The sequence below is a fragment of the Diadema antillarum genome, unplaced genomic scaffold (assembly GCF_040938485.1).
Source record: "Diadema antillarum isolate AM-2024a unplaced genomic scaffold, OU_Dant_1.0 seq00001105_RagTag, whole genome shotgun sequence".
Taxonomy (NCBI): domain Eukaryota; kingdom Metazoa; phylum Echinodermata; class Echinoidea; order Diadematoida; family Diadematidae; genus Diadema; species Diadema antillarum.
This window is the reverse complement of record NW_027271921.1, coordinates 503,526-530,298: the sequence shown is the minus strand read 5'-3', so window position 1 is coordinate 530,298 and position 26,773 is coordinate 503,526. Positions and strand designations below refer to the sequence as shown.

Below are 26,773 nucleotides of genomic sequence, written 5' to 3'. Positions count from 1 at the left end.
AACACACAGCAGCAGCGTCGTATCTCATCGAATCTACTCACACCACTTGTAGAACACATTAATCATACCTCTGTATCTGTCGAGCTTTTACCATTCTACACTGTATTTGTGTTTAACCTTTTCATTTACCCAACACGATAGGAGTCATTACGCCTTCCAATGGGGAACCCATGTGTTGCGTGTGCTGCGGAGATGGTAGAGGCGACATCTACACCAGATGGGAGTTCGTCCGACTCTGTGGTCCTGTGTTCTCAAAACGGGAGCTCCTCTGCTCACTGGCAACACTGTGATGGCCCACTCAATTACGTCTGTATAAAAGGTTATACATGTTTATAGGCATATTAGCAGAAAAGGAAGGGAAAACATAACGTATCAGTCCGTCGTCAAATCGAAAGCAAAAGTAAGCGTGAGCTTTGACGCTGGAACCAGAAGTAAGTCACAACGTTAGCATGACAGTTGATGCCTTGGGCCTTAATGTTAACAAGGCTCTTGCCGCTGATACAAAATTATATATTGTTCTAGAGGCCTGAATGTCGTCGGATAAATGAATTTGTAGCAACGTTGCTTCTGCTGATCTTATCAAATGTTATGTGACACCCAATTGGACTCCTGTATTTACACTAATTTCAGGTATATTTGACCATGTCATTGTAAGAAAGAAGACCTTTAAAAATCTCCAGGTTCATGAATATCTAAATATACTGAGCCTAACTCTCCTGACTTGATTTCATCCACACTTTCAATCTGGAAATCGCAAACCACTGGTATTGATCTACGCTTTTGATGTCAGTGCCGTTTAATCTATTCCTAATCTTTTCCTTCCCGTTGATCATTATAATCGTTTATGCAACAAATTATTGACATCCGTCTGAATGACGAAATTAGAAAAAAAATATATATACGGCCCAGCTGTATACCATGCACTAAGAAGCTCAAGTTGAAATTACAAAAAGAACTCTTTTCTTTTTCGCTATTATGCCTTTCTGCCTCAGATGAATCTATAATTTCACTAATTGCAAAACATTGCATCCGGTATATTTTCTTTTATATCCCTACAATGAATCTTTAAAAGCACAATAAACTTGCTAAATCACTGGAGATCGGGCATATATGATGCAGGGCACTATACCATGGATGGCGTGACGAAATAGCACATTTTTGTCCTTTGTTATTTTGTTTTCAACATCATCAACATCATTATGATTGGTCACATGACATGATGAATCACTGGGAAAGAGTCTAATTAATGAGAAATATATTACCATATTATCCTGTTCGCATTCTTCCGGCCACTGTGAAATAACAATACATGAGATCTGTATACCAATCATACGTTCAAGTAGTGTTATTTCTATAACAAGATATATAATGTATTATATAATTAGTACGGCTGCAATGATTTAAAGAGTGTTCTGCATGTCCATGTGTTCTCATTCCCGCCAGATATGTCTTACATCCTGATTGAGGAACTGCAGAAGCAGGGTGAACACTCAGTAAAAGTTACCGAAAAGTTTGGTTACATCGCCCTACACCAGTACCCTCCGTGGTTTGAAACGAACTCACATTTTCATGTATCTTTCCTGATGAAAGAAGACTTGAGCATTTGGTAAGAATATATCCCTTATCAGCTATATTCAAAAGAAATTGTCTGTACAGCTTTTGCCTTCCTTTTTCTTATATGCAGCATTCTTTTGTCTGTATGTAGATTATATCAAACAATGTAAAATGAAGTGTGAATATAGATGTATTTTGGTGTTGATGCATTGGTTTTACAAATTCTATGAGGTATCATGATAAAGGATATATTCATAAAGGTATTTAGAACAGTTGTAGAAGTAGTATCAATATGGACGAATCTCATAACGTGAATTCATCGTTTAAACGTTTTGCTTGCATTAGTCATTTCAGTGACCACGCTTATGACTGCTACTCAAGATACTCATTTCCTCAAGATAATGAATGACGTATTGATTTCATTTCATCATTCATCTTGAGGATCCAAAATTGCAATTTATATGCAACTTTTTTCAAATGCCTCCCGTATTTCTTCACAAACTTTTTGAATTTATCAGACTGACAGAAGAGTGCAATTAAGAACATTGTAATCAGAAAATCAGAAAAGATTTGTGTGGGGTTGACATTTTTTAGGTAATCTTGAAATAAATGTAGAAAATTGTCATGTGTACCCAATCTAATAATCTGTTTCAGGCTGAGTGTTCTTTGGATCAACCTCTTGTCTGATGAAGAGGGCGGATGCATCGACCATCTCCAAATATATGACCCTGACCCCTCATCAGATATTTACGTTGACATCTGCGGCTCTCCGCCAGGATTTAACCTCTTTCTCTCCCGTCACGTGAGCATGAACGTCAGCATTGGCGTCTTGCGAGCTGATCGAGCGCAGGACACGACGGGGTTCAGTATGGTTTTTGAGGCAGTTGGTAAGTTATAGAGAATTGTATTTCCTTTGTCGTTTTTTTTTTGTATTGGCAAAAACATGCTTCATTACTGTTCTTTGCGTGACATTTCAGGAAGGTGTTACAATTGGAATTGTGGCATATACCTTTAAAGGGCATTCATATACCAGTGGGTTATTACATCAAGGTCGAAATCGTTTTGAAACTCAGGCGGACGTCAAAATTCATCGGGGACTGTGTCTTAATCCGTCTCTGTTTCTACCAGCCAAAATTGTGAATTCATGATGTGAAGTCTTGTAATCAGTTCATATATCATTCAATCAGGTAACTAATACGTATATCATTACCAACTTTCCCTCTCTTCTGAAGACACTAAATGTATGATTTTCTAAAACTGTTTAAACCGTATACCGTTGTCATTAAACATTGATTCACAATTGTTATTATTGCCAAAATGATAACGGCTCATCCGCTTATCCGACCCCAAAACCTGCATGAGAGAAGAATTTGCAATATACCTATATATTTGTTTTGTTTTGTTTGTTTTGTTTTGTTTTGTTTTGTTTTTTTTTGTTTTTTTTTTTTTGGGGGGGGGGGGCATTTCTTTTTCTCTATGTTTCGGTCATTTGCTGCACCCATGCTCCTCATCTCAATCTGTAGCTCGAATTTTATTGGCTCCACAAGCTTGCTTTTTAGTAGGTTCCTTTATATTTCTTTAGCATTCATTCCCATATTCCAACTTTTATCTATCGACCACTGTGTTTTATATGTTTGCAGTATTCTATGTATGTCTCCTAGCTGATGGATATTATGTATAGGCCCTATTTCATTTTGTAACATCATGCCTCCTAGCTGGATATCATGCATTATTCAATTTTGTTACATTTGATGTATTTTTCACTATTTTCACCATATCTATTGAATGCCTAAAGATATTTTCTTGAAACTTAGTGTATACATGTATTACCCAATTAATATTCTCTGGTGAAAGTTTGGGTCATGAGGTCAAAGGTCAAAGGTCAAAAGGTAAGGGTCAAATACATAAAATTTCACTATTTCCACCATATCTATTGAACGTCTGAAGATATTTTCTTGAAACTTAGTGTATACATGTATTACCCAATTAAGATTCTCTGGTGAAAGTTTGGGTCATGAGGTCAAAGGTCAAAGGTCAAAAGGTCAAGTAAAAATATTAAAACTTCTTTTTTTTCTCCGTACCTTGGAAAATTGTTCAAGGTATCTTCATGGAACATAGTATATACATGTACTGACTGGAAGTGATTATCTAGAGAATGTAGAGTTCATGGGGTCAAAGGTCAGGGGTCAAAGGTCAAGTGCAACACTTCAAAATTTTACTATTTCCCTCATATTTATGCAGTGCCAGCAGGGTTTTTTTTTTTTTTTACACTTGGTGTATGCATGTGTAACCTAATAGACATTCTCTGGAAAATTTTTTTTTCTTCTTTTTTTGCCTCAAAGGTCAAAAGGTCAAAGATCAAGTGAAAGTGCTGAATTAACTTTTTCCTCCATATCTCGGAAGTGGCTAAAGTTATCTTGAAACTTAGTACATATTATTCATGTTCTACCTGAAAGTGATTATCTTTTGAATTTTAGGGTCAAGGGCCAGATGAAAATGGTAACAATTTACTATTCAATTCAGAAATTGCACGTTTTCTCCACACCTGTACCTTGAAAATTACTCAATGCCTAAATGTATGAATGGGGCAAAGTCAAGTTAAAGTCCTTAAATCCCTAGATACATGCTCTCCTATTCATCCAATTAAACCTAGGTCAAGGAAGGTGAACATTCAACACATTTGTGACAAACTTGTCATTTCAATATTTTGCCAATTTTGTGAAAATGTAATCACACATTGTCCACATGTACTATCTAGACCTATTATTCATTGAGAAATATGAAAATAAATGTAATGAAATGAAACGAAAGGAAGTGAACATAAGCGTGTATTTCAAAGCTTTTTTATTATTAACAATGCTGTTGAAATGATCAAAGAATGAAGATGAAATAATGAAACATCATTACATGATAATGGACAAAACCGGAGTTTGGTAAAGTGAGTTTTGTAAAGTGCGTTGATCATTCACCACCGTTCATCGTAATCTCGTGTGTTCATTTTCGGTTATCCAACGTTAGATTGTTCACAGATTGAGTGCACTCCTGGCTGCGGTTCGACTTCGCTAGAGTACACTCCATCAGAAAAGGTTCTACGTACCATGAACTTTCCCTCCAAGTTACAAGCCTTTAGTGACTGTAATACTACCATCGATGCTCCACAAGATACATTCATAGCGATAAAGTTCCTTGGATATCAGGTAAAATGGCGTGCATTGAAGGTAATGTTCGCTGATATCGAGGGAAAAATGACGATTTCTACGTATTGTCAGAAGAGACGTTGTCTTCGTAACTGCTATCGAAGCAGTTTCCCTGCGTTGGTCATGTCAGGCGGAGAGAATCAGTTTATCATCATAAGTTCAGGCAAAAGCTTTTTTTCCTGTTTCTTTGACGACTGAGCTGTAAGCTGAACGTTTAAGTTCAATTCCAGACTACAGTGATTATTCAAGTTGACTGGAGCCATGCAGATCAAAGAAACAGAAAAAAGACAGCACAGGTGGACTTAAAATGGCCCGAATTCACGAAGGTGGCACAAATGAAACCATGGTTTAAACCATGGATAAAAACCATGGAGCGCCAAGTGTCGCATGGAATATCTCGTTACGAAATCAGTCCTTTTTTCCATGAAATGATTATTTTGTAACGAAATGACAACATTTTGTAACTACATGAACATTTCATCCACGAAATTATGATTTCGTTAACGAAACGGTCATTTTGTCGACGAAATGACCAATTTCGTTACGATATATTCCGTGCGACACTTGGCGCTCCATGGTTTTTGTCCATGGTTTAAACCATGGTGTCATTTGTACCACCTTCGTGAATTCGGGCCAATATGAGACCGTCTATATTTTGTTTGTCTCTTTTAACAGCATAAACGTAGGCGTTGTAAACGAAGCGAAACAAGACCACACTTGACCCTATATAAGATGAAACACGTGCTATTTACAACTAAGTTATCTTGGTGACTATATAGGCTCGGACTGTATAGGCCTGTGTAAATTATGAGGTTATTCTCTTTTGTTTTCGTACCATCAGATTCGTGATCCCACTTCGGGTAAATGTGAAGATAGGATCATCTTCACCTCCCCAGTTTGGAGCCATCCTATCGAGTTCTTGTGTCGGGACGATATCCCGCCTGTCTTCTTTACCAACGCCAGCAGGATCTCCGTAGAGCTTGTCACTGGTTTCGAGATGGTATCATCTGGCTTTACCGCTGACGTCGAATTTTTCAGTGAGTCTGTGAGCTTTTGTTAGTAGACAAAACATAAATTTCGATAGAAGCGTGTAGGAAAGAAAAATCTTCAAATGCTGTTTGTGAATGGGCTTGAACATAGAGTTAAAAACAATAACGTCTCACTAGATATATGGAATTATTTAATTTAAGGACTAGGACCAACTCTGTCTGCTACATATTTTTGTGTATTTCAGAGAAGCCTGCGTGTGTTGTCAAACCAATGGAGACCTGTGACTCATCACCTTACGACTGTGAGGGAACTTCTGGTGTTATTACCTCACCGAATTACCCGTGGCCCACCCACAACCACGCTTCCTGCCACTGGAATGTTCGTACACCAAAGGGTTCTTTCATCCGTTTCTGGGTCACCAACAGCACTTTCTCTGACACGTCTTCATGCGAGGAGTCGTATCTTCGCATTTCTGAAGACATCGAAGGCGACTCTTTCGTTCACGGCGACTTTTGCCGGGATAGGAGACCGAATTCCACTGTCGTGGTTGAGAGCTTCCTAAACGAAGTGGATGTTGAGCTGAGAACCAATGGCGATGCGGTGGTGATGCTTGAGTTCGAAGCTGCATTTTGCGAGGAACCCAGCGACTACACATTTGAGGGTAAAATAAAAAACAACTCTTATCGATCATCATAATGATAACGGTAGTCCAATCTAGTCTTGTCTCTTCAGTGTTTGTACTGCTCTCCCAAAAGGCCCTATCATTATCAGTGCCCAGTACGAAAAAAAAAAATATTTTTACATCAGGGTCGAGAAAGACGTCGTGAGTAAAAAAATCTCGCCCACGGACGTAAGCATGGTTGGTATTCGAACTCGAAACCTTCCGTTTAAGAATGGGAGGCCTTTTTAACTACTAGTATATGACAGTGTTTTATAGACTTTTTTTGCGGGGGGGGGGGGGGAGGGGGTTCGGGCGTTGGTGATATTTAACAAATCCATGCATAATCCAATAAGCCTTATCAGAGGTATGTAATTATCATGGAATGAAAACATGAATTCCCAGAGAAGTAGCTATCTGATGATTAGTATTTACTCGTGGACGACTGCATATAATGGGTTATTCTTATCTGTACTGTTTTTTAATGGATATACCAAGGGTTATGGATAAGGGCTATACTTATTTCCTTCTAATTTAAGGGAAAAGCTTCTTACCGGTTTTAAAATGATTGCTTATGAATGGAATTAGGCGTTACAAAGGTGACTGCTGTGCACAGGGTCTTTAACGTGGTTTTCCTGTTTATTGGTCATGTACGGCAGGGTGCTGCTACATACACACCATTAATTTTTTACTTTAATCATGTGCATCAAGTTGAGCATTTACACAAGTTTTGGCAAAACTTAACTGCCTGAAACGACGAGCCAATTTCTAACCATTGTAACTTGAGAGGGAAACATCATAACATGTCATAATGTGTGATTTTATTTTCTACTGCGACAGCATGGCGTTTCATTAATTTTACACTACCTGTGATGATTTCACGGAACTCCTTTTGACAATTGTTTACCTTTTAAAGATTGGTCTTGTCCCGACGCCGATGGACCCAGCTGGATGAAGTTTGCAGATTCGTGTTATCGATTTGTAAACCATTCTCAGAAGTTGACATGGGAGGCTGCCGATCGGTACTGCCGGAGTTTGGCACCCGGATGTCACCTCGTTAGCATTGGGCACGAGAAAGAGATGAAATTCATCCACGCCAATATGGTCAAGAAATGGACACAAGGCGGGACGAGCACGTACATCGGTCAGAAATAATATGTCACATCATGGTCAAGTTGGTTTACATGAATAGTGTATATAGAATCAAACGACTTGAACTTTAGAATGTTAAGCTTCCTTTTTTCCCCTTAGCATCAGTGGTATGAGTTCCGATCGCATACTAAAATTGTCAAAAGTGATGATGTTATCACCTCACAAATCTACCACCGAACTACACCAAGATCTCCATAAAATGTTCCTCCTACTGTAATATGATATCAATATGAACTACAGGATTATTTTGTTTCAAATTATTGCAGCTTATCATAGCCAGCAACCAAAATAACAAAGTAACGAAAACTATCAAAAGAACTGAGGTTGCAGTTGCTAAATCATTGATTAAAAGATGGTTTTACAACATCTGGTGTACTAGCGATTGGGAAGATTTTCAGGCGATGATTATGATCGCCTCGTCGAATTCATCATTATTTATGAAAACATCTGAAACTTTAAAATTCATTAACGTCATTGTTTTCGGCCACGATTTTGATGAAACTGCTATCATTCTATTTGTAAGAATCTAATCAATCTACAAAGGTTAACATCATTGTGGTATGGAATTATAGATAACGACAATTTCTCTCTGTAGCTATAGTAAGAAGCAGCTAAAAGTGTGAAAAGGTAGCATATCACATTCAATTTTGGCACGTAGCATATCTGTGCATATCCAAGTAATAGTTTTTGTTTTGAACATGCAGGAAATATAACACGCCATCTGATATCCGATCATAATGTACACAGCTGTCTTCATTCTGCAGGCAATGGTTTTCCTTGTTACAATTAGGTAATAGATATTTTCATCATTAGTGAAACGTGATGTGTAACTCCAACGTTTTCTATGATAGATCATTAGCAGATTACGGTTACGTTTGTTGCACGCGCGTTTAAATAGGAATAATTCATATAGAAGTGTATATTACTATTAATGATGTACATAATACATCTTCATATGACTCCTGTATACCACTTGTCGTCTGGTATATAGGTCTTGGAAGTCGGGATGAAAAAGGTATATTTCACTGGACGGATGACTCCCCTATGACCTATACGGATTGGTTCATACCTTCAATAAGGTACTGAGTAGTAGCCACATACTGTGTAGGTTGGAAAAATGTCTTTAATGTAGTCTAAATCTAAACCTTCTTACATATAATAGATAGATAGATACATAGATACATAGATACATAGATACATACATATTATATCTCTTTGTATGTGTATATATATATCCGTACGTGTGTGCATGTTTTTATTTATAAAAAAGGAACGATATATCGTAGCACTTGCCAAGAGGATTATGAGAGGGTTGAGAAATCGAGCAAAAAAGGGGTCACTTGTAGTTAACAATCACAATCTAAGCGATTAGCATGCCATGATATTAAATTCGTTGTCACACTGCAGCATATACCCGTAATTAATTCGTAGGCCATATCGCTGTAAACTTCAAAAGTAAAATGCCTGCAAAACGTACAGATATAGATTCAGTACTCAGAATGTGCGTATAAAAACTAAGACGATGTTCCTCCGTTTGCTTTGTTTTCCTTCCAGACCAATATTAAATGTTTTAACTTATTCCAACACTTGGTGGAGTCATGGGCTGCGTTTATCAACTTTCCCCTGTTTAAACGGCTTTCGAAAGCCCTTTCCAAAGCCCTTTTGAAGCCCTTTCCAAAGCCCTTTCGAAAGCCCTTTCCATAGCCCTTTCCAAAGCCCTTTCCAAAGCCCTGTACTATTAATGTTCCGCTTGTTTTCTGAGAAGGGACGGCGAAAAGCAACTAACATCATAAAGACATATCTTCCTTTGAGAGTGACGAGTCATGATGCAATGCCACATGAATCAATTGTCTTCCTATCTGTGAGGCAGCTCCAGTTTAGCACATACTTCAAATATTTCTGAGTGGCGGCATGAGACTTTGGCTGCGTTTATCAACTGTCCCCTGTTTAAACGGCCTTCAAAAGCCCTTTCCAAAGCCCTTTCAAAAGCCCTTTCCAAAGCCCTTTAGAAACGGCTTCCAAAATAGTTGCGTTTATCAACTCTCTTCGCGAACACGATAACTGGCCTGTCACAGCACAGCTGCATTGCGCAGTTCGACCCGAGGAGAAGAGGTCATATAAGGCGTGCATTGTTCGTGACTGCAGTACAATACTACAAAGCCGTTTCAAAACAGCTTTGCATTTATCAACTTCAAAAGGCTTTTACAAACAGGTTTCTGAAAACCTGTTTAGGAAACCTGTTTGGAAAGCCACAAATTTGCGGCTTTCGAAAAGGCTTTCCGAAAGGGCTTTCAAAACAGCTTTGCGTTTATCAACTCGTGAAAATTCCTTGAAAGCTGTTTGGAAAACCTGTTTCTGCCGAGAAAAAGAGTTGATAAAATCACCCATGGTGATGTGGGCCTACCTATGCCCGAATAAGCCAAGTGGGCCTACACTCTGAATTAGGTACGGCACCCGCAAACTAATACATTTGTATTTGTGTTGGCGTTATGGACACTCAAGACGACGTATCCAAAGGAAGCACGCCTATACAGTACATCCTCTGTCTTATAGAGAATATTACGTAGATGAACCGTTCCGTAACGTTATCATGACCACATAGGCCTTTGTACAAGATCCATCAGTTGCCACAGCCAGTATGGGTGAACTTCACAGATAGGTGATCTTCATACCAAGAACATATTAAACTGCTGCCGCCGTGCTTGCTGTTATGCCATACTTAGATCAGGATCACAGATTGTTTGTACCTGGCGGCTATCCGGAGAGGCTGTTAAATCTGTGAGAGGATACTGACTTTGTAAGATCCCTGACTTCCCTGCCCCCTTACTCTTCTTGTTTCTTCGAAGCGATCGTTGGTCAGCTGACGGTACAGACGAGCGGCCGGTCAATGAGCCAGATGGAGGACGCTTGGACGGCTGTGTGACCATCAAATTGACCAGCATTCGGTCAACCGCCTTGTGGAGTGATATTCCTTGCCTTTCGAAGGATACTGACCAGTTCATATGCGAGCTGCCTGCAACTTCGGCCTCAACGTCCGGTTCGTACACAAAGTCACCGAGCAACGTTAGGAATGGAATAAAGTCATCTACATAAAATTATGTCGTTAAAGATTAATACAACTTTTATTTTTAAGTACAATGACGTTTCCCTTTGACCTCTGCCCTTTCACCACTGAAATTTTATTCAGATTATTTACTTATTTTCTAGCATTGATAACGTGGAAAATTCCTAGATAACGCTGCAACTGAAAAATTTATTTTTTATACAATGAAGTGGTGACCTTCCAAGTTTATTCTCCGAGGATTTTGCTCAAAATCTTGTCAGCGCAGCTACACCTCAACTAGCGTATACCTGTTTCTGGTAACGAGAAAATCCAATGAACTGTGCTTCTTAAATCGCGTGTGGTACGGATGGAGAACGCGGAAACAGGACTCGGCACCCTTCGGTGGTAGGGCATAGAAACCTTAGATATCATTACAAAATTTGGTACAGCTCCTTTTTGTTTTACATAAGAAAGTGGCACCACTTTTTGTTGAATAATTTTTATCATTGTTGATAATTCGTTGCAGCAATGTCGTGATTGCAAAGCATCATTATACTGTGCTTCTTAAATTGCGTGTGGTACGGACGGAGAACACGGAAGCATGACTCGGCACCCTTTGGTGCTAGGGCATAGAAACCTTAGATATCATTACAAAATTTGGTAAATTACAGTTCATTTTTTTACATAAGAAAGTGGCACCACATTTTGTTGAATAATCTTTTTCACTGTTGATAATTCGTTGCAACAATGTCGTCATTGCATAGCATCATTATGTGTATGTGTGTATGTATCGATCAGTTTCGATCAGCAATGTTTATGAATGTACAATAACACAAATTTGTATTCTATGTGCACGTGATTCAGCATCTGTCATGTCATGCTGAACGGGGGGGGGGGGGTGTTTCATAAAGCTGTTCGTAAAGTTACGAACAACTTACAAGCGACTGGTGATCAGTTCTGATGTGCTATACTATATAGCACATCAATACTTATTTCAATAATTCAGCACAAGAACTGATCACCAGTTGCTCGTAGGTCATTCGTAACTTTACGAACAGCTTTATGAAACAGGGCCCTGGACTTCTATGATTTCGAAAGCTAAAGAACGTCATCCGAAGGACAGGGAAAAAAAAAACACTTAGCGGACTGTTCTCGATATGGCTTCTCTGTGATCAATTTTTAAAAGATTATTTATGATAAAAGCTGTGGAACAAACCAGGGGCCCAACTCACTGAACAAACAGAATAAATCAGTGTTCTTGTTTTATATATATATATATATATATATATATATATATATATATATATTAAAGGCTCCTGTATGATTCAAGTCAGATATTCACAAATTAATAGTGATATCTGAATATTGTGGAATTCGCTTTGCAGAACACGTGCAAAAGATGATAAACGTCACACAGCCGACTAGCATTCCGGCATGTCCACCGTCGATGTTTAGCTGCGACTCGGGAGAATGTGTTCACCTTTTCTATCAATGTGACAATATCTTGGACTGTCGTGATGGTAGCGATGAACAATCATGCGAGAATGGTAAAGATTGACAACTCTTGACAGGCCAGGTGGAAAGTAATGTGGCAGATAGCTACGATCTTAATGGGCCAGAAATCACACAGGCAATGAAAACCCAATGGAGAGATTATTCAAATTTCGTCATTCCATGGACTGAACATTTACTTGACCTTGAATTTTTAGCTCACCTGAGCCAAAGGCTCAAGTGAGCTATTGCGATCGCCCTTCGTCCGGCGTCCGTCGTGCGTCGTGCGTCGTGCGTCGTGCGTCGTGCGTCGTGCGTCGTCCGTCGTCCGTCGTCCGTCGTCCGTCGTGCGTCGTGCGTAAACTTTTTACATTTTCATCTTCTTCTTGAAAACCCCAAGACCGATTTTCATCAAACTTGGCAGGTAGCATCCCTAGGGGGTTAGGAACTCAATTTGTTAAAATGGGCACCATGCCCCACCCAGGGGGCCCCCAGGGGGGCCCAAACCCCCCAAAATTAAGGAATCTGTAAAAATCTTCTTCTCTAGAACCAGAAGTGATAGAGCTAAGTTAATACTATGAGTTAGTACATTGATGACTGTAGTTTCAAGTTTGTTCATGGCAGAATCAGGGGTGCCCCCCTTGGGACCCAGGGGAGGGGGGTGGGGAAGGGGTTCTAATGGGGCCTAAATTGTACATTTTCATCGTCTTCTTGAGAACCCCATGACCCATTTTCACCAAACTTGGCAGGTAGCATCCCTAGGGGGTTAGGAAATCAATTTGTGAAAATGGGCACCATGCCCCACCCAGGGGGCCCCCAGGGGGCCCAAACCCCCCAAAATTAAGGAATATCCGCAAAAATCTTCTTCTCTAGAACCAGAAGTGATAGAGCTAAGTTAATACTATGAGTTAGTACATTGATGACTGTAGTTTCAAGTTTGTTCATGGCAGAATCAGGGGTGCCCCCCTTGGGACCCAGGGGAGGGAGGGGGTGAGGAGGGGTCCTAATGGGGCCTAAATTGTACATTTTTATCTTCTTCTTGAGAACCCCATGACCTATTTTCACCAAACTTGGCAGGTAGCATCCCTAGGGGGTTAGGATCTCAATTTGTTAAAATGGGCACCATGCCCCACCCAGGGGGCCCCCAGGGGTCCCAAATCCCCCAAATGAAGGAATCTTTATAAATCTTCTCTAGAATCAGAAGTTATATATAGAGCTGAGATAATACTATGAGTGAGTACATTAATGACTGTAGTTTCAAGTTTGTTCATAGGAGATCCAGGGGTGCCCCTCTTGGGTAGGGGGGGGGGGGTGGTGGTTGGAAGGGTCCAAATGGGGGCCTGAATTGTACATTTTCATCTTCTTCCTGAAAACCTCATGATGGATTTTTGTCAAACTTGGCAGGTAGCATCCCTAGGGGGTCAGGATCTCAATTTATCAAAATGGGCACCATGCCCCACCCAGAGGGCCCCAGGGGGCCCCAATCCCCCCAAATTAAGGAATCTTTAAAAAATTGGGCCCTTATTGTACATTTTCATCTTCTACTTGAGAATGCCTGGTCAAATTTTGGTAGAGCTGTGAATAATTTAGATTAGTGACTGCGTGAAAGGTGAACTTGCGATACTCAGGTGAGCGCTAGACCCGCGGGTCTCTTGTTATGAATTCCAGCACAATATTGTGCCATGAATATGAATTTGTGTACTCCTTTCATAACACATGATCAGAGCTCCATGGTGGTACTGTTCATAGTTGCCCTTATAACTGACCCGTAACTTGCGACTCCTACACAAACCACAATTTTGTATGTTCCTCCACACGAACTTTTTTGTTCTCTGATTGCGCATTTTGGTAACTAAAATCTTTAATTAAAAAAGGAAATAACAAAGTCTAATGTAGCCCGAAGGAAAGCTGTGGCTACGCAGATTTGTAGAAATTAACTGTTGAACGTGTTGTACGTTTTTCTTGAAACTTTGCTGATGTGTCCTAACAATATTTCTGCAATCAGTGAACCCATAACCAATGATAAACCGTATGATGCTGTAAAATAGTTTGCCATAACTGACCTCTTGTTTATCTCTCCTTTACAGTGACGACCTCAGACACACTGTTCTTCTGTAACGATGGCACCAACATATCAATATCACACTATTGCGACAATGTGACGCACTGCGCAGATAACTCGGACGAACACAATTGTAGTAAGTTGTGACGAGAGTCTGCTCTTTTCAAGCGAGAGCACTATTTTGAACCCCTACCCCCCCAAAAAAAAATGCAAAAAGAAGATTTCCAGCATGATGAAGAGAAACATAATGCCATGACGCGGCAAAATCTGGTCGCTTGAATTTGGACTTATAGATTCTTGTCAACAAGTAAACGTAAAGCCCGCCGCACACTACACGATTTTGCCCCGATTAATCGGTCTAAGACCTTAAGACTAGAAGTGTGACGTCACAGTCTTGCCGTACGACTGGGTCTTAGCGCCAGTCGTAGAGATTTCACATGTTGAATTTCTACGACCGGTCGTAGGCTTTCAGCCATTCACAATGCAGTAAAAATGCAAGCGCACGCAGTGCGCACTGCGCGCGCTTTACAATCGTAAGCCTGCTCGTAAGGTTCGGTCGTATAGTGTGCGGTGTCCGGTCGTACGACTGGTCTTAAGACCCAGCTTGGCTTAAGACTTTAAGACCAGTCTGATCATGTAGTGTGCGGTGGCCTTAAGAACCCCTCAATGCCAAAATCCTTGGTGTAATATTTTGACGTGTTTCGGTTTTAAGAAGGTCTTTGCTATCATACGACAGAAGTACGACAATATTTCATGCTTGGATGAGCACCAATTTGGCAAGGGGCGTGAAAATTAGGTTACACAGGAGTTCACTACCCATTTTTGCTGAGAGGAGAACGTCTCAGACAGACTTTCCATTTTTTAGTCATCCACATGACCCGCCGGGTGCACGTCACGAGACCGACACCCACGAGTCATACAGCCCACAAGTCATACAGCTCACGAGTCATACAGCCCACGAGTCATACAGCTCACAAGTCTTACAGCCCATGAGTTCGACACTAAGCCAACAAGGCCCATGAGAGCGACACATTACGCGCTGTGTTGTATCTGTCGAACTCGTGGCCTGGTTTTACTTAGTGTCGAACTCACGGGCTTTATTTGCCTAGTGTCGAAAACATGGGCTTTATGACTCGTGAAATGTATGACTCATGAATCTGTTTTCAATGTCGAACTCGTGGGCTGTATGACTCGCGGGTGTCGGTCTCGTGGGATGACCCCGACCCGCCTTCCCTTCCCATGCAGAGTCTCGTTCTTTATGCATGTCACTTACTGCTTTATATACCGAGCCACCCGCTTTATTGCATGAGCTCTTCCATCTCTCTGGTAATTCTTCTCCATATTATGTGGTCTATGTTGGCTGGTGGCCGTAGAGTTTGGTGTACTGCGATGATAACATTGTTCACATCGTCGAGTTACTTTTTGACACAGTACGGTCCCCTGAGTTTTGCTTTCAGTAATTTGTTTTCTTAGGCTTTTCTGTATGTTTCTTCCTTTATGTCAGAACCGTACAACTGCAGCGGGTTTGGGTGTGACAATGGTCGTTGTATCCCGTTCAATCAACATTGTGACTTGGTGGATAACTGTTTTGACGGTTCAGACGAAGCTAACTGCGGTAATTTTCTCCTTGCACTTGTAGTATGTAGTTGCTTTTGAATCATAAAAGCCGTCTAGTTTCTACCTCAAGAATGCTGCCGTTAACCCACAGGAAACACAACGTGGATTCATTACATACATAGATGTATAGGTACAAATGGGTTTGATAACGCATCGATATCAACATTGTTGATGAAAATAATGCTCTCATCGAAAGTGAAATTGTGCAGCATTCTTATAATTAGCGGAGGATCCCTTTTCTTCCAAACCAACTTAACTTTTGGGCTCCCCTATTAGGTTTGGATTGTGTAATTCCACGATATATCGATATAGGCAGCCTTTGCTATTTGTTGACATGATTTAGTCACTTTCGATTTGTGATTTTTATAACATAGTTATCATGAATTTGATAAAGCGATGAATGACACGAACTCTCAAATCCTTCATATGCACATCAGAAGCGTCAAACGTTTCCTTCACATGCTACAACGGTGATATTCATCCGCGATGGGCCAAGTGCGACGGTATTGTAGACTGTATCGGTGGCTCGTTTGAAGATGAGCCGGAAATTTGCGGTAAGCACCTTCACCAACTAGGCCTATCCCAATTTCGTATTTTTTCAGACAAAATGTATATTCTATCTTATAATGTTGGTCTGATGTATGAATAATCTCGTCAAAGATTTTGTAAGGTGATTGAATATTGCGAACTACAGCGACAAAAATTCCTTTGCTTTTGGCAAGGACTATTTTGAAACGTAGTTTTATCAACAAATATTGACACTCCCTCCTGCAGTGCAAACAGTGTTAAACTTTTTGCGTCGTGACTCAGAAAACGAGGAATAATTCGTTTCTAGGCATTTAGGAAAAAAAAGTAGCATGCTTTCCTTTCTCTTGAACTATGATTATGCAACTGTGAGCTACGGCATACAACTACCTCGTATTTTTTTTAAAATCTTATTGGCTCGGAGAGGTTTATAATTTGGTGGTAGTAGTAGTGTTAGCAGTAGGAGTAGTATTAGTAGAAGTAGTAGGAGGAGGAGTGGTAGTAGAAGTCGATAGGTAAAGGAGTAGTAGTAGTAGTAGTACTAGTGCTAGTATACTGTAGTATAGTAGCCGTAGTAGTAGTGGTAGTAATGGAAGTAGAGGTAGGCCTATCATCATACAGTAGTAGTAGTAGTAGTAGTAGTAGTAGTAGTAGTAGTAGTAGTAGTAGTAATAGTACTAGAGGTAGGCCTATCATCATACAGTAGTAGTAGTAGTAGTAGTAGTAGTAATAGTACTAGAAATATAACAGCAATACTGTTGACAAAAGGAAATAGCTTAGGAAAAATTAATCCACATTTATCAACAATGTCTGTACTTGAGAATTCTTATAAGTTCACCTTCAAATTTATTGCTTTAAATGGTCCCTGGATATCAATCCATTACACCGCTCCGTATCAAATGCTAGATAAACCTTGCGTTAGGCATATTGCTATTTCATTGATATTTTATGAGAGGGAATGTAATCTAGGCGCACATCTGAATGTATACAGTAGTATATGAAACAAACAAGAGTTCAGCTAGGGTGTCCGTAATTGTGTCTTGACAAATTACACTCTTCGTTTGTATTCTGTGGTCACGCCTTGTTCCCCACAGGCTATCGAAAGAAGAATCATTCGTGCAATGTGGAAGGCGAACTGCAATGCAATAACGGCGCTTGTGTGAGTGCAGATATCCTCTGCATCTACGATATCAGTCAGAGTGGCTACGTCAAAGGCTGCCGGGACCTTTCTCACCTCAGATCATGTGGCAAGTAAAGTAGCATTCTATATCCGTGACAACACGCTTTGAGCGAGCCTTCTTGCTTGCAGCAAGAGTAGCAAGAGTGGAAACTGTTACGAGAACTAGAATAGTCTTGCATATTGCATGAATTTCATTTACAAATTTCCAAAATAATTATTTTCCAGAGAGCGGGTACAGTAAAGAGAAAGAAGAATAAGGGGACGGGTTATTACGTTGTGTTGAATTATGAAAAATGTCTTGACAATTAGTTTGACTCTGATGTCACATGCTTAGGTGTTACTGTCCCCCGGTACTTTACACGGCTGCGGTAGTGGTGATGACGATGATTGTGACGAAGACGATAGTTAGAAATTCTGATAATTAATGATGATGATGTTGGTTAAAATCTTTCAGACTTCGTCTTAAATCCGTATTTCTTTCAGAGGATTTCCAGTGTCCGGAGTACACGCTGAAATGTCCAAACTCGTACTGCATACCTCTGCGCTTCAGATGCAACGGTCGCTGGGACTGCATCGCAGGGCAAGATGAGCTGAACTGTGATACGTCATCACCCTCATTGGCTGCCGGCGAGTATTCCCTACTATTCCCAAGCACCCAGAGAAACTAACTTTACTTTTGATTCACATCTATGCGATGAAAACATAATGCAGAAGTGATAATTTTGATAATAATGATAATGATAACAGTCATGAAATGATGAGAATGATACAGCTGAGATAATGGTACATAGAGATCATAAAATATTGGTATAAAATTTGTCACGGTTAACATCATTCCAGGCATGAATAAAAGCAATATCGTCGTTTTACACTACCCCCGCTTTAGTATCAAGGAACTGAAGTCAATACAAAAGTTGATAATTGGATACAAACCTGGGTTTTCAGCTCACACTTAAAATTGAAAAATATTTTTTTAAAAATTGATGACGCTGTAAGTCGTGCAGTTGATTCCTCATCATTAAGTCAAAATTATGGCATTGCATTGAATCTTTTTTTCTTATCATGAAACATAACCTAGTGTATGATGAACATGGGATACATTGTATATTCTGTAATTACCTGTATATCAAGTTGATGCTCGTTACTGAAGCTTTTGAATCCATTTCTGTTCGTATCTGTGTTATGGACCAACTGAGAAGATATTGCTCTTATGTATGTACTGTAACTAACCGTCTAATGTGAAATGTCCATATTGTACCTTCAGACCATGTGGCGTGTCCGAAGGGCACGTACAAATGCCACTCGTCCAAAGTCTGTCTGCCGCAGAGCGAGGTGTGCGACGGTTTCGCCCACTGCCCTGACAAGGATGACGAACAGTTCTGTGGTAAACAATTGTTGAGAAATATTATTAGTAAAAAAAAAAATCAATTCAATTCAGTCATGTTGCCAGTGCCTTTTTCTATTTTTTTTTATTCCTAAATTGTAATCTTTTCGACATTATTCAGAGCTGTTTATTTGCATTTTTTACAGTGCCTGTTAAAGGGTTTTCAAACTTGATACGTTGATATGATATCAGAGAAGGGATGTTAAATAGCAGTAACGAGCTGGTAATTCCACTTATCGTCCAATGTGACTATTGTTGCAAATCAGGATAGAGGACAACTTTATTTCATAAAAGTGAATGATTTTTAGTAGGATGAAGCACTCATAAACGGGTGCGCATTCACCACCGCAGAAGATATAGGCTTACTATTTACCATAGACGTGATAAGGAAGCAGGCATTTATTTCGACATTTTCTCCACTTGACGATTTTCATTTTTCATGTACACTGCTATGAATTTCTCAATTAACAGATGTGTCCATATATTTTGATACGGTATATTGAAATTTACTGAACAATATGCATTTATCTAAATTCATGTATATATATATATATATATATATGATATATATAATATATATATATATATATATTACATATACATCACATATATATATAATATATATAATATATATATGTATATTATATATATCATATATATATATATATATATAATACAAACATACGTATATGACCATGTGTGCGTTTGTTTGTGTGTTTATTAAGATGTGGACTGCCCTCCAGATTGCATTTGCATTGGTCTAGCGTTCATCTGCATCAGTCCAAGAAGCTCGAACATCGACAAAGAAATACGCTTGCCAGAATCTGCAAAGAAAATGTAAGTTCCTTCCCTCCCCCTCCTCTTCGTTTATATACTCGTCCTCTTGTACGCGTTTTGTAGGAGAAACTTCCAATATCTACTTATGTGAACAACAAAGGAGGCCTTGAAATTATTCAATTGCTTCTCTCTGAGTTGGTCTGGATATATGCAGCTATGTTTAACATTCAAAGGACAAGAACCCAAGAACTTAAGGGTGAATGAATCATCTACATGTGGATTGAGTGAATGCAAAAATATCATAACACATCATTGAACGTTGAGGAAAATCGGATAATTCATGTAAAGCTTATCAAATCTTATACGTGTTATAGTTTCGGTGCAGCCATCGGTGGATGAGAAGACTATACAACATTATTGTGATGTCACATATGGAAGATGACATGAAGAGAATATAAAGAAAATTCAACAAGTTTTTACTTTTCCAGCGTAATAACGGAGCACTTGACTTCTGTCGAAAAGAGGGGTAATACTAATTCTCTATTACTCTTATCTCATATCAGTAACAAATCGAGGAAGTGTGAACTTTTCATTAAAGATATCTAATTTTGGAAATGTGGAAACCAAAGAGTGAATTGTAACATCGCAATGACAATTCTTTAGACACGACCTTTTAGTAGAATTGACCATCTTGTTTTTCTTAATTGGACAAAATGTTGTGATCACCAGTTGTCATTATGGCTAGAGACCCCAGCTTTGATAACTATGAATTTGGAGCTATGCAGTAAACTAAATTACAATTGATATATCATTATATTTACAATCGTGCTTTCTTCACGGAGGTGGTTCTTGGGGCTGCAGTCCCTATAAAGATTTAAACTTTTAATTCAATAAAAAGTTGTGAAAATAAATTTACATGTAATGAAATCAAAATAACACATTTCACTGTCAGATATTTTATTTTTAACATGTACCACACGCGAGGCAAGTTCATTTCCATTAATTCTATCGAGTTGGGCACCAGGTCGATTAAGTCCAACCTGCAATGAAATATAAAGTAAGAAATTATATTAATGTTAGATATACATTTGGGGAATTGAAAATCCCATTATGTTCACATGTCACAGAAATTGCGGAATTGTTTGTTATTTTTTATATCTATTTTTTAAATGAATGTTTTTTTCCCAAGTAAACGGAAAATAGAGATGGAATAACACAATAATCACTTCTTTATAGTAAGTTCTTTCTTCTATATCGGGTAGTGACACTATCAAGCTGTGTTCACAGTAATCTCCTATAGCTTATTAAACTATGCATACACGATTATAGGAATCTTTTTCCCCTACGATTTTGTTCTATCAGTATTGCTATTTCTTCTGCTTGAAGAATGATTCTGTGCATTATGTTATTATGTTCATTTGTAACAGAAATTGCGGCAGTGTTTGTTGTTTTGCAATATATGTTAAATGAACATTAAATGTTTTTTGCAAATAATTAGAAAACAAGTGAAATAACACCATGATCACTTTTAATTTCATAACAAAAGAACATGAAAATGCCTACTGCGCATGATAAAATACATACTGTCTAAGAGCAAAACGTTTTCTGAAATACATTTTCTATGAATCCTAGGATACACTCGTTTTGCTTATCTCATTAATGACGGGCTGTATATATTACATGCGTGTACAGAGCTTATGCTTGGGTCACATCGCGAGATACTCTTGTTTCTGTGGAAGAAATCTCTTATAACGAGATAATTAATTATAGCTTACATATCTCCTCGCCAGCATCATTAGGTCTGCATTCTTGCAATTTCTGACGAACGAATCCTCAGCCTACGGAAGCACAACCCCAATCCAGGCTGTCGATGAAGGCATTGTGTCCGTTGTTGGCACATCCGGATTTTCACCCACGAGCTACCCTTTCCTTGCCGAGCTGTGAGTGTTTTTCTTTTGAAAGGGAAATCGATTGAAACTTTTGACTATTAAATAAAGAAAAAATGAAATGGGAAAAAAATTGCCTGCTACTATAGGTAAAGCATTTTCCTTCATTAAATAAGATGTTTGCACGAGTGTAGCTCTGTGTCAATGATCATCTCTTCTTGTTTGTAATTTCTTGACTTATTTTACAAAAGTGATTTAAATTGTTTGTAGATTGTTATAAGTATTTTTTTTTCTAATCACCCGTGACAGCGATGTTCATATCCTTTATCAATCGACAGGGAACTTGTGTCCTCTAACATCGAACTTATACCAGCTGCGGCATTTAGCAACAATGGAGATCTGTACAGTTTGTGAGTATCATATTGACTGTTATCGATTGTGATAAGGGAGATCAAAGTTTCGAACTTAATTTCTTCTGTCTACCTCTATTTTCTCTCGGATTTGTTCAAAACAAGCTTATAAGATTTTTAGTAAAATTCCAGTAAAATGAATAAGATTGAAGAGATTTTTATAGACACTTTATTTTCAGTTACTACCCCCCCCCCCCCATTATGTACCTATAGGTTGCATGTTGTACTTATCTTTATGATAAGACTAGTAATCTCTACTTTTACATGATGTTTACAAGTGTATCGTTGTGTGCTTTTCATTGCCATGATTGCCGGGTGTGATTCAAATTTCAGTATATTGATATGGTGTCATTTCTATACGTAATACAGCCCTGTAGTGGAAATAAACGTGAATTGAATCCATTGTCAAAAACGTTTACTTTGATTCTTATTTCTCTTTTCAGATCATTACTCGGAAACCCCATATCGAAAATCGAGAAAGGCGCATTTAGCAACCTTAAGAATCTGCGGAAACTGTAAGATTTACACAATTGACTGGGAAGATTGATGATGGTGTATAAATGATTACGTACTCCAGCATCATGCAATTGTACTTCAGTTCAATACATTGTTTTATTTTATTCGTACAAGGAAAATAAAATAGATATGAGTATTATCATAATAAATACATCGAGAATGTTGAATGAAATGCAGGAATGTGGTCGACTGTAGTCTTCTTCTCATCATTGTCACGTTATTGTCGCTGCTCTTCCGAAGGAGTTCTGATTACTGACGCCTTGTGGCTGGAAGTATTTGTTTGATTTGATTTATTTCCGCATTCAATCACATACAAATTGAATGCAAATTTCAAAAGCACAAAAAAAAAAGAATAGCAAGTGCAGTGAAATCAATCGATAACAGTACTCATATAGATACACATAAGTGGCTGCATTGAGCAGTATACATACACAGAAACAAAAAAATAAAATATACAGCATTTTTCAGTAAATAACAGAGATAATTGATTGCAGGAGATCACCATCGTAAGCGATTAAGCTTGAAATAGATGGGGCCTCATCATTTCTTTTTCATAATGAAAAACAATGAGTGTGGATTGAGTTGATTTTTTTATACATTTCAGATTTTGATGTGAGAATTAGTTTTTCTGATGAACATATTTTTGTGATATGCAGGCCTAAAATATATGTTTCATTTATGTTAAATGATGAGTTGTCATGATGATAGTTACAGTGTATGAAAATAGAAATATTGTGGACTGAGTTAAGTTATTCAGTTTTTTATTGCACTTTTTTGAAATTTGACACATGTGATGAATGTGATGTGCAGGTGTGTAAATTATATTTTTTGTTAAAATTAAACTCAATAAACGTAGTTGAAATGGTAACGGTATTTTTTATGATTAGCTGTGTAATGATATGTTGACAGTGATTTTTTTCTTGTCCCCCATTTTTCTGTTTCTTTTTGTTGTTGATAAAGTAATCTGAGTATGGATTGGGCTGGTACCCTCATTGATAAAGTGTCATCATTAATGGAATAGTAACGATATGTTCTTTTTTATCAATTGTTGAGCAGTGTGTTGCCATGTTGACAAGATATTTTTTTTTCTCTTTTTTTCTCGTTTTTGTTAAAGCAATTTTAGAATTGATTGGGCTGGTACCCTTATTGATTAATCACTTCTTGTGATTTGCCACATGTGACCACCGTGAAGTTTATATATATATATATATATATATATATATATATATATATATATATTGTTTGTACATAGCACTGAAATAATCTGTTTTTATGATTATGATTGTAAAACATGTGCAATTCAGCCTTTGGCTACCAGACATGATTTTTAATAAAACCTCTTCAATTCAATTCAAAATTTGTGAATAGAAAAAAAATAACAGCTGAATTAATTCGAGGAATTATCAGCCATGGCTGTAAAACCTTCATCGAACACGACGCTATGATGAATTTGTAGTGCCCATCAAAAAGACAAGCTCGAGCTCGGGAGGTGTTACAGACTTTGTTTAAGACATAACCCTGCCGTTGGCTTTCCGTCATTTCTTCTGTGAAGCAATCATGTTCTATATCGAGAAGGACAACACATCTGTCACATTTATAAAAGACAAATCAAGCCATTACCTCCACCCCCAGGAAAAAAAGACGAATCGCTAACTTTTGTAGTGAGAGTTGTCATAATCAAAATCAATATTCTATATAAAGTAGATTACGCTCTTGTCTAGGTTTTAATCCTGTTCCCTAATTACGGTTGTATCTTTTACATTAGGGACCTTCGGGACACCGACCTACCGATAAACAGCGACATACGTGAAGCTCTGCAGGAAATAAAATCTTTGCATACAATGTAAGTTGATTTTTGAAGACCTCTGCTTTGAGCAAATTTTTGGCAATTTCCAAGAAGTTGAGATGAATCGTATAATCGTACTCCCATGATTGTGTGCATAATTATAATAAATTTAATGCAAGCAGCAATTGAATTTTGACGTTGACAAATCTTTGTCAACGGTTAACTCCACACTAAGTCACCTCAAATATGAATCTAGGAGAATATAAAGCAATGAAATAAGATGATTCGTTGTGAATCCAAATGGGAAATTGAATGAAAAGTAGGAATGCTTCAAAATATTCGCAAATGAGATGTAGTGGTGAAATCTTAAAGGGTCATGAGAACTCTGACTTTGTTTTCAAAATCTTTTCAAACCGCTATTTATTCTTTAGCGGATAGAATGTGAAAGAAGAGTAAATTCATTTTGTTTAATTCTTTATTCAGTTATGCAGATACTTTCACCATGTGCTGCATCATGGAACTGACACCGGCTGATTCGGATGACACAACCGGCTGTTTCGCACCGGCAGACGAATTTTCGTCATGTAGTGACCTTCTGAAGGACACTGTGCTCCGTATTTCCATGTGGATATTGGGCATCAGCGCCATGGCGGGGAATATCTTCGTTATCGGACTGCGCGCAATCCGTAGACATCAGGTTGAAACCAGTCGAATCCAGTCACGACTGATCACTCATCTAGCCATATCCGACTTTTTCATGGGCTGCTACATGATGGCCATAGCGGGGGCAGATTTTTACTTCCGAGGCGACTACGCAGTCCATGCTGATGCATGGCGAGCCAGCCTCCTGTGTCGTCTGGCAGGGTTCATCTCCACCTTGTCCAGCGAAGTATCCGTCTTCATCATCATGCTAATCAGTCTAGATCGGATCCTGTGTATCGTGTTTGTCCATCATCCGGATATCCAATTCTCTAATAAATCTTGCAAGATATGGCTCGTAGTTGTTTGGGTAATTTCGCTTGTCATATCAATTATTCCAGCAGTGGTCCCCATCCCTTATTTTCAGCAATTCTACGGCAAATCCAGCGTGTGCCTAGGGCTCCCTCTAACGACAGAACGACTGCCTGGATGGGAATATTCGATTAGTCTGTTTCTTGGTCTGAACTTAGTATGCTTCGTTGTGACAGCATTCTGCTATGTCGCTATCTTCGTGGCTGTTCGCAGATCCGCCGCTAATTTTTCGAAGAGCAAAGATCATGGGAGACATACCAAGTAAGCTGATTTGCTTCATCCGTACAGAGTCGTCATCTTTATCGTCATTTATTAATTGACCAATGTAACATTGAATAGAGAAAGAAGCGTTTCAATGAATATTCATAATCTGAATACATTTCTTCCCTGAGTTGTAGTCTCTAAAAGAGCTCATAAAATCGAAATCTAATCGACGCCTGTAGGCCTATACTAGAGTGGTGATCTTTTCGTGAGATAAGAAAGAGTAAGCGTAACAATTTAATGTGTAACGAATTTCATATGCTCGTTCTTTAATCAGTATTTTATTAATTTATTTTATGTACTTTTACTCTCTTTTTTTTGTAGGCGTGGTATGCAAGTACAGGTCAAATTGGCAGCCAAAATGGCGCTGATCGTAGGCACTGACTTCATCTGCTGGATGCCTATCATTATCATGGGGTTCCTGTCGGCCATCAGAGTTGTCGAAATCCCTGCAGATGTCTACGCCTGGACAGCTGTTTTCATTCTCCCTCTGAATTCGTCGCTAAATCCCTATCTTTATACTCTATCCACTGTTTGGCAACGCCATCGAGCGCGTCAGCGTGCAAACGCGAAAACTGATTCGGATGGCGTTATGGAGACACGTACGTATTCTAGCTAACAAAACAAACAAACAAACAAACCCCAAAAACAAATAGTAACGGTTACAGGATTAGACATAACGTGTTTCATCTTTGAACCATCGAAGCCTAGTAGGCAGTACACTCCGGAGTCATTTGCAGTTCTTTGTTAGTAGCAGGATATAGACCGGATGGAGGCATCATTGGTAAGCCTTGATGAAAAACAAACCTTAAATATAAGCTACTCCAATGAATAAACACGTCTCAAGAAATCACAAATCTTATTTGATGATATCATTCGACGAATGTGCAATTACTGCTCAGACTTTAAACAGTCCATATTAGGAATATCAAGAAACAAGGTTGGTGAGAGAGAATCGTACAACCTGTCCGTTTTGGGGATGTAAGAAGAGAGACGGAGCTCGGTGACATATACTACTCGCAGAAGATCGAGTTATGCGTACACTTGTTCCATTTGGCAGAACTCGAGCTATGTCAATAAATGGTTTCATGAAAAAGTTTGCAATAAAAGGTGCAAATGGATCCAGCTTTCCTCCTCTGCCCAACTGGGGAATTCCAGCTTTCACTCCAGGTCAGAACTGACCCGGAAAAGGGTCCGTTGGGGTCCCACTCCGTTCCAGGTCAAAAATGACTTGGACTTTGGTCATGAAGACCCGGAATGGGGTCACCCTGAC

At 38.8% G+C, this 26,773-nt stretch overlaps 1 protein-coding gene across 1 annotated transcript; it reads left to right on the top strand.

Annotated features, from left to right (window-relative positions):
- The first annotated feature begins 192 nt into the window (after window positions 1-192).
- LOC139743744 (uncharacterized) lies at window positions 193-26,119 on the top strand. The gene is made up of 21 exons (XM_071654199.1): window positions 193-319; window positions 1,444-1,606; window positions 2,209-2,441; window positions 4,573-4,751; window positions 5,593-5,788; window positions 5,986-6,402; window positions 7,316-7,543; window positions 10,412-10,588; window positions 11,980-12,141; window positions 14,173-14,283; window positions 15,652-15,762; window positions 16,202-16,318; window positions 17,384-17,536; window positions 17,953-18,096; window positions 18,734-18,853; window positions 21,537-21,570; window positions 21,855-21,926; window positions 22,370-22,441; window positions 24,208-24,285; window positions 24,712-25,500; window positions 25,825-26,119. Exons 1-21 carry the CDS (start codon window positions 193-195, stop codon window positions 26,117-26,119), a joined length of 3,978 nt encoding a protein of 1,325 aa, XP_071510300.1.
- The last annotated feature ends 654 nt before the right edge of the window (window positions 26,120-26,773 follow it).

Coding starts and splice junctions, on each gene's coding strand:
- LOC139743744 (XM_071654199.1), top strand. CDS start 193: ATGGTAGAGGCGACATCTACACCAGATGGGAGTTCGTCCGACTCTGTG. Junction 16,319..17,383: donor AGATGAGCCGGAAATTTGCG/GTAAGCACCTTC, acceptor TGTTCCCCACAG/GCTATCGAAAGAAGAATCAT. Junction 21,927..22,369: donor AATGGAGATCTGTACAGTTT/GTGAGTATCATA, acceptor TTCTCTTTTCAG/ATCATTACTCGGAAACCCCA.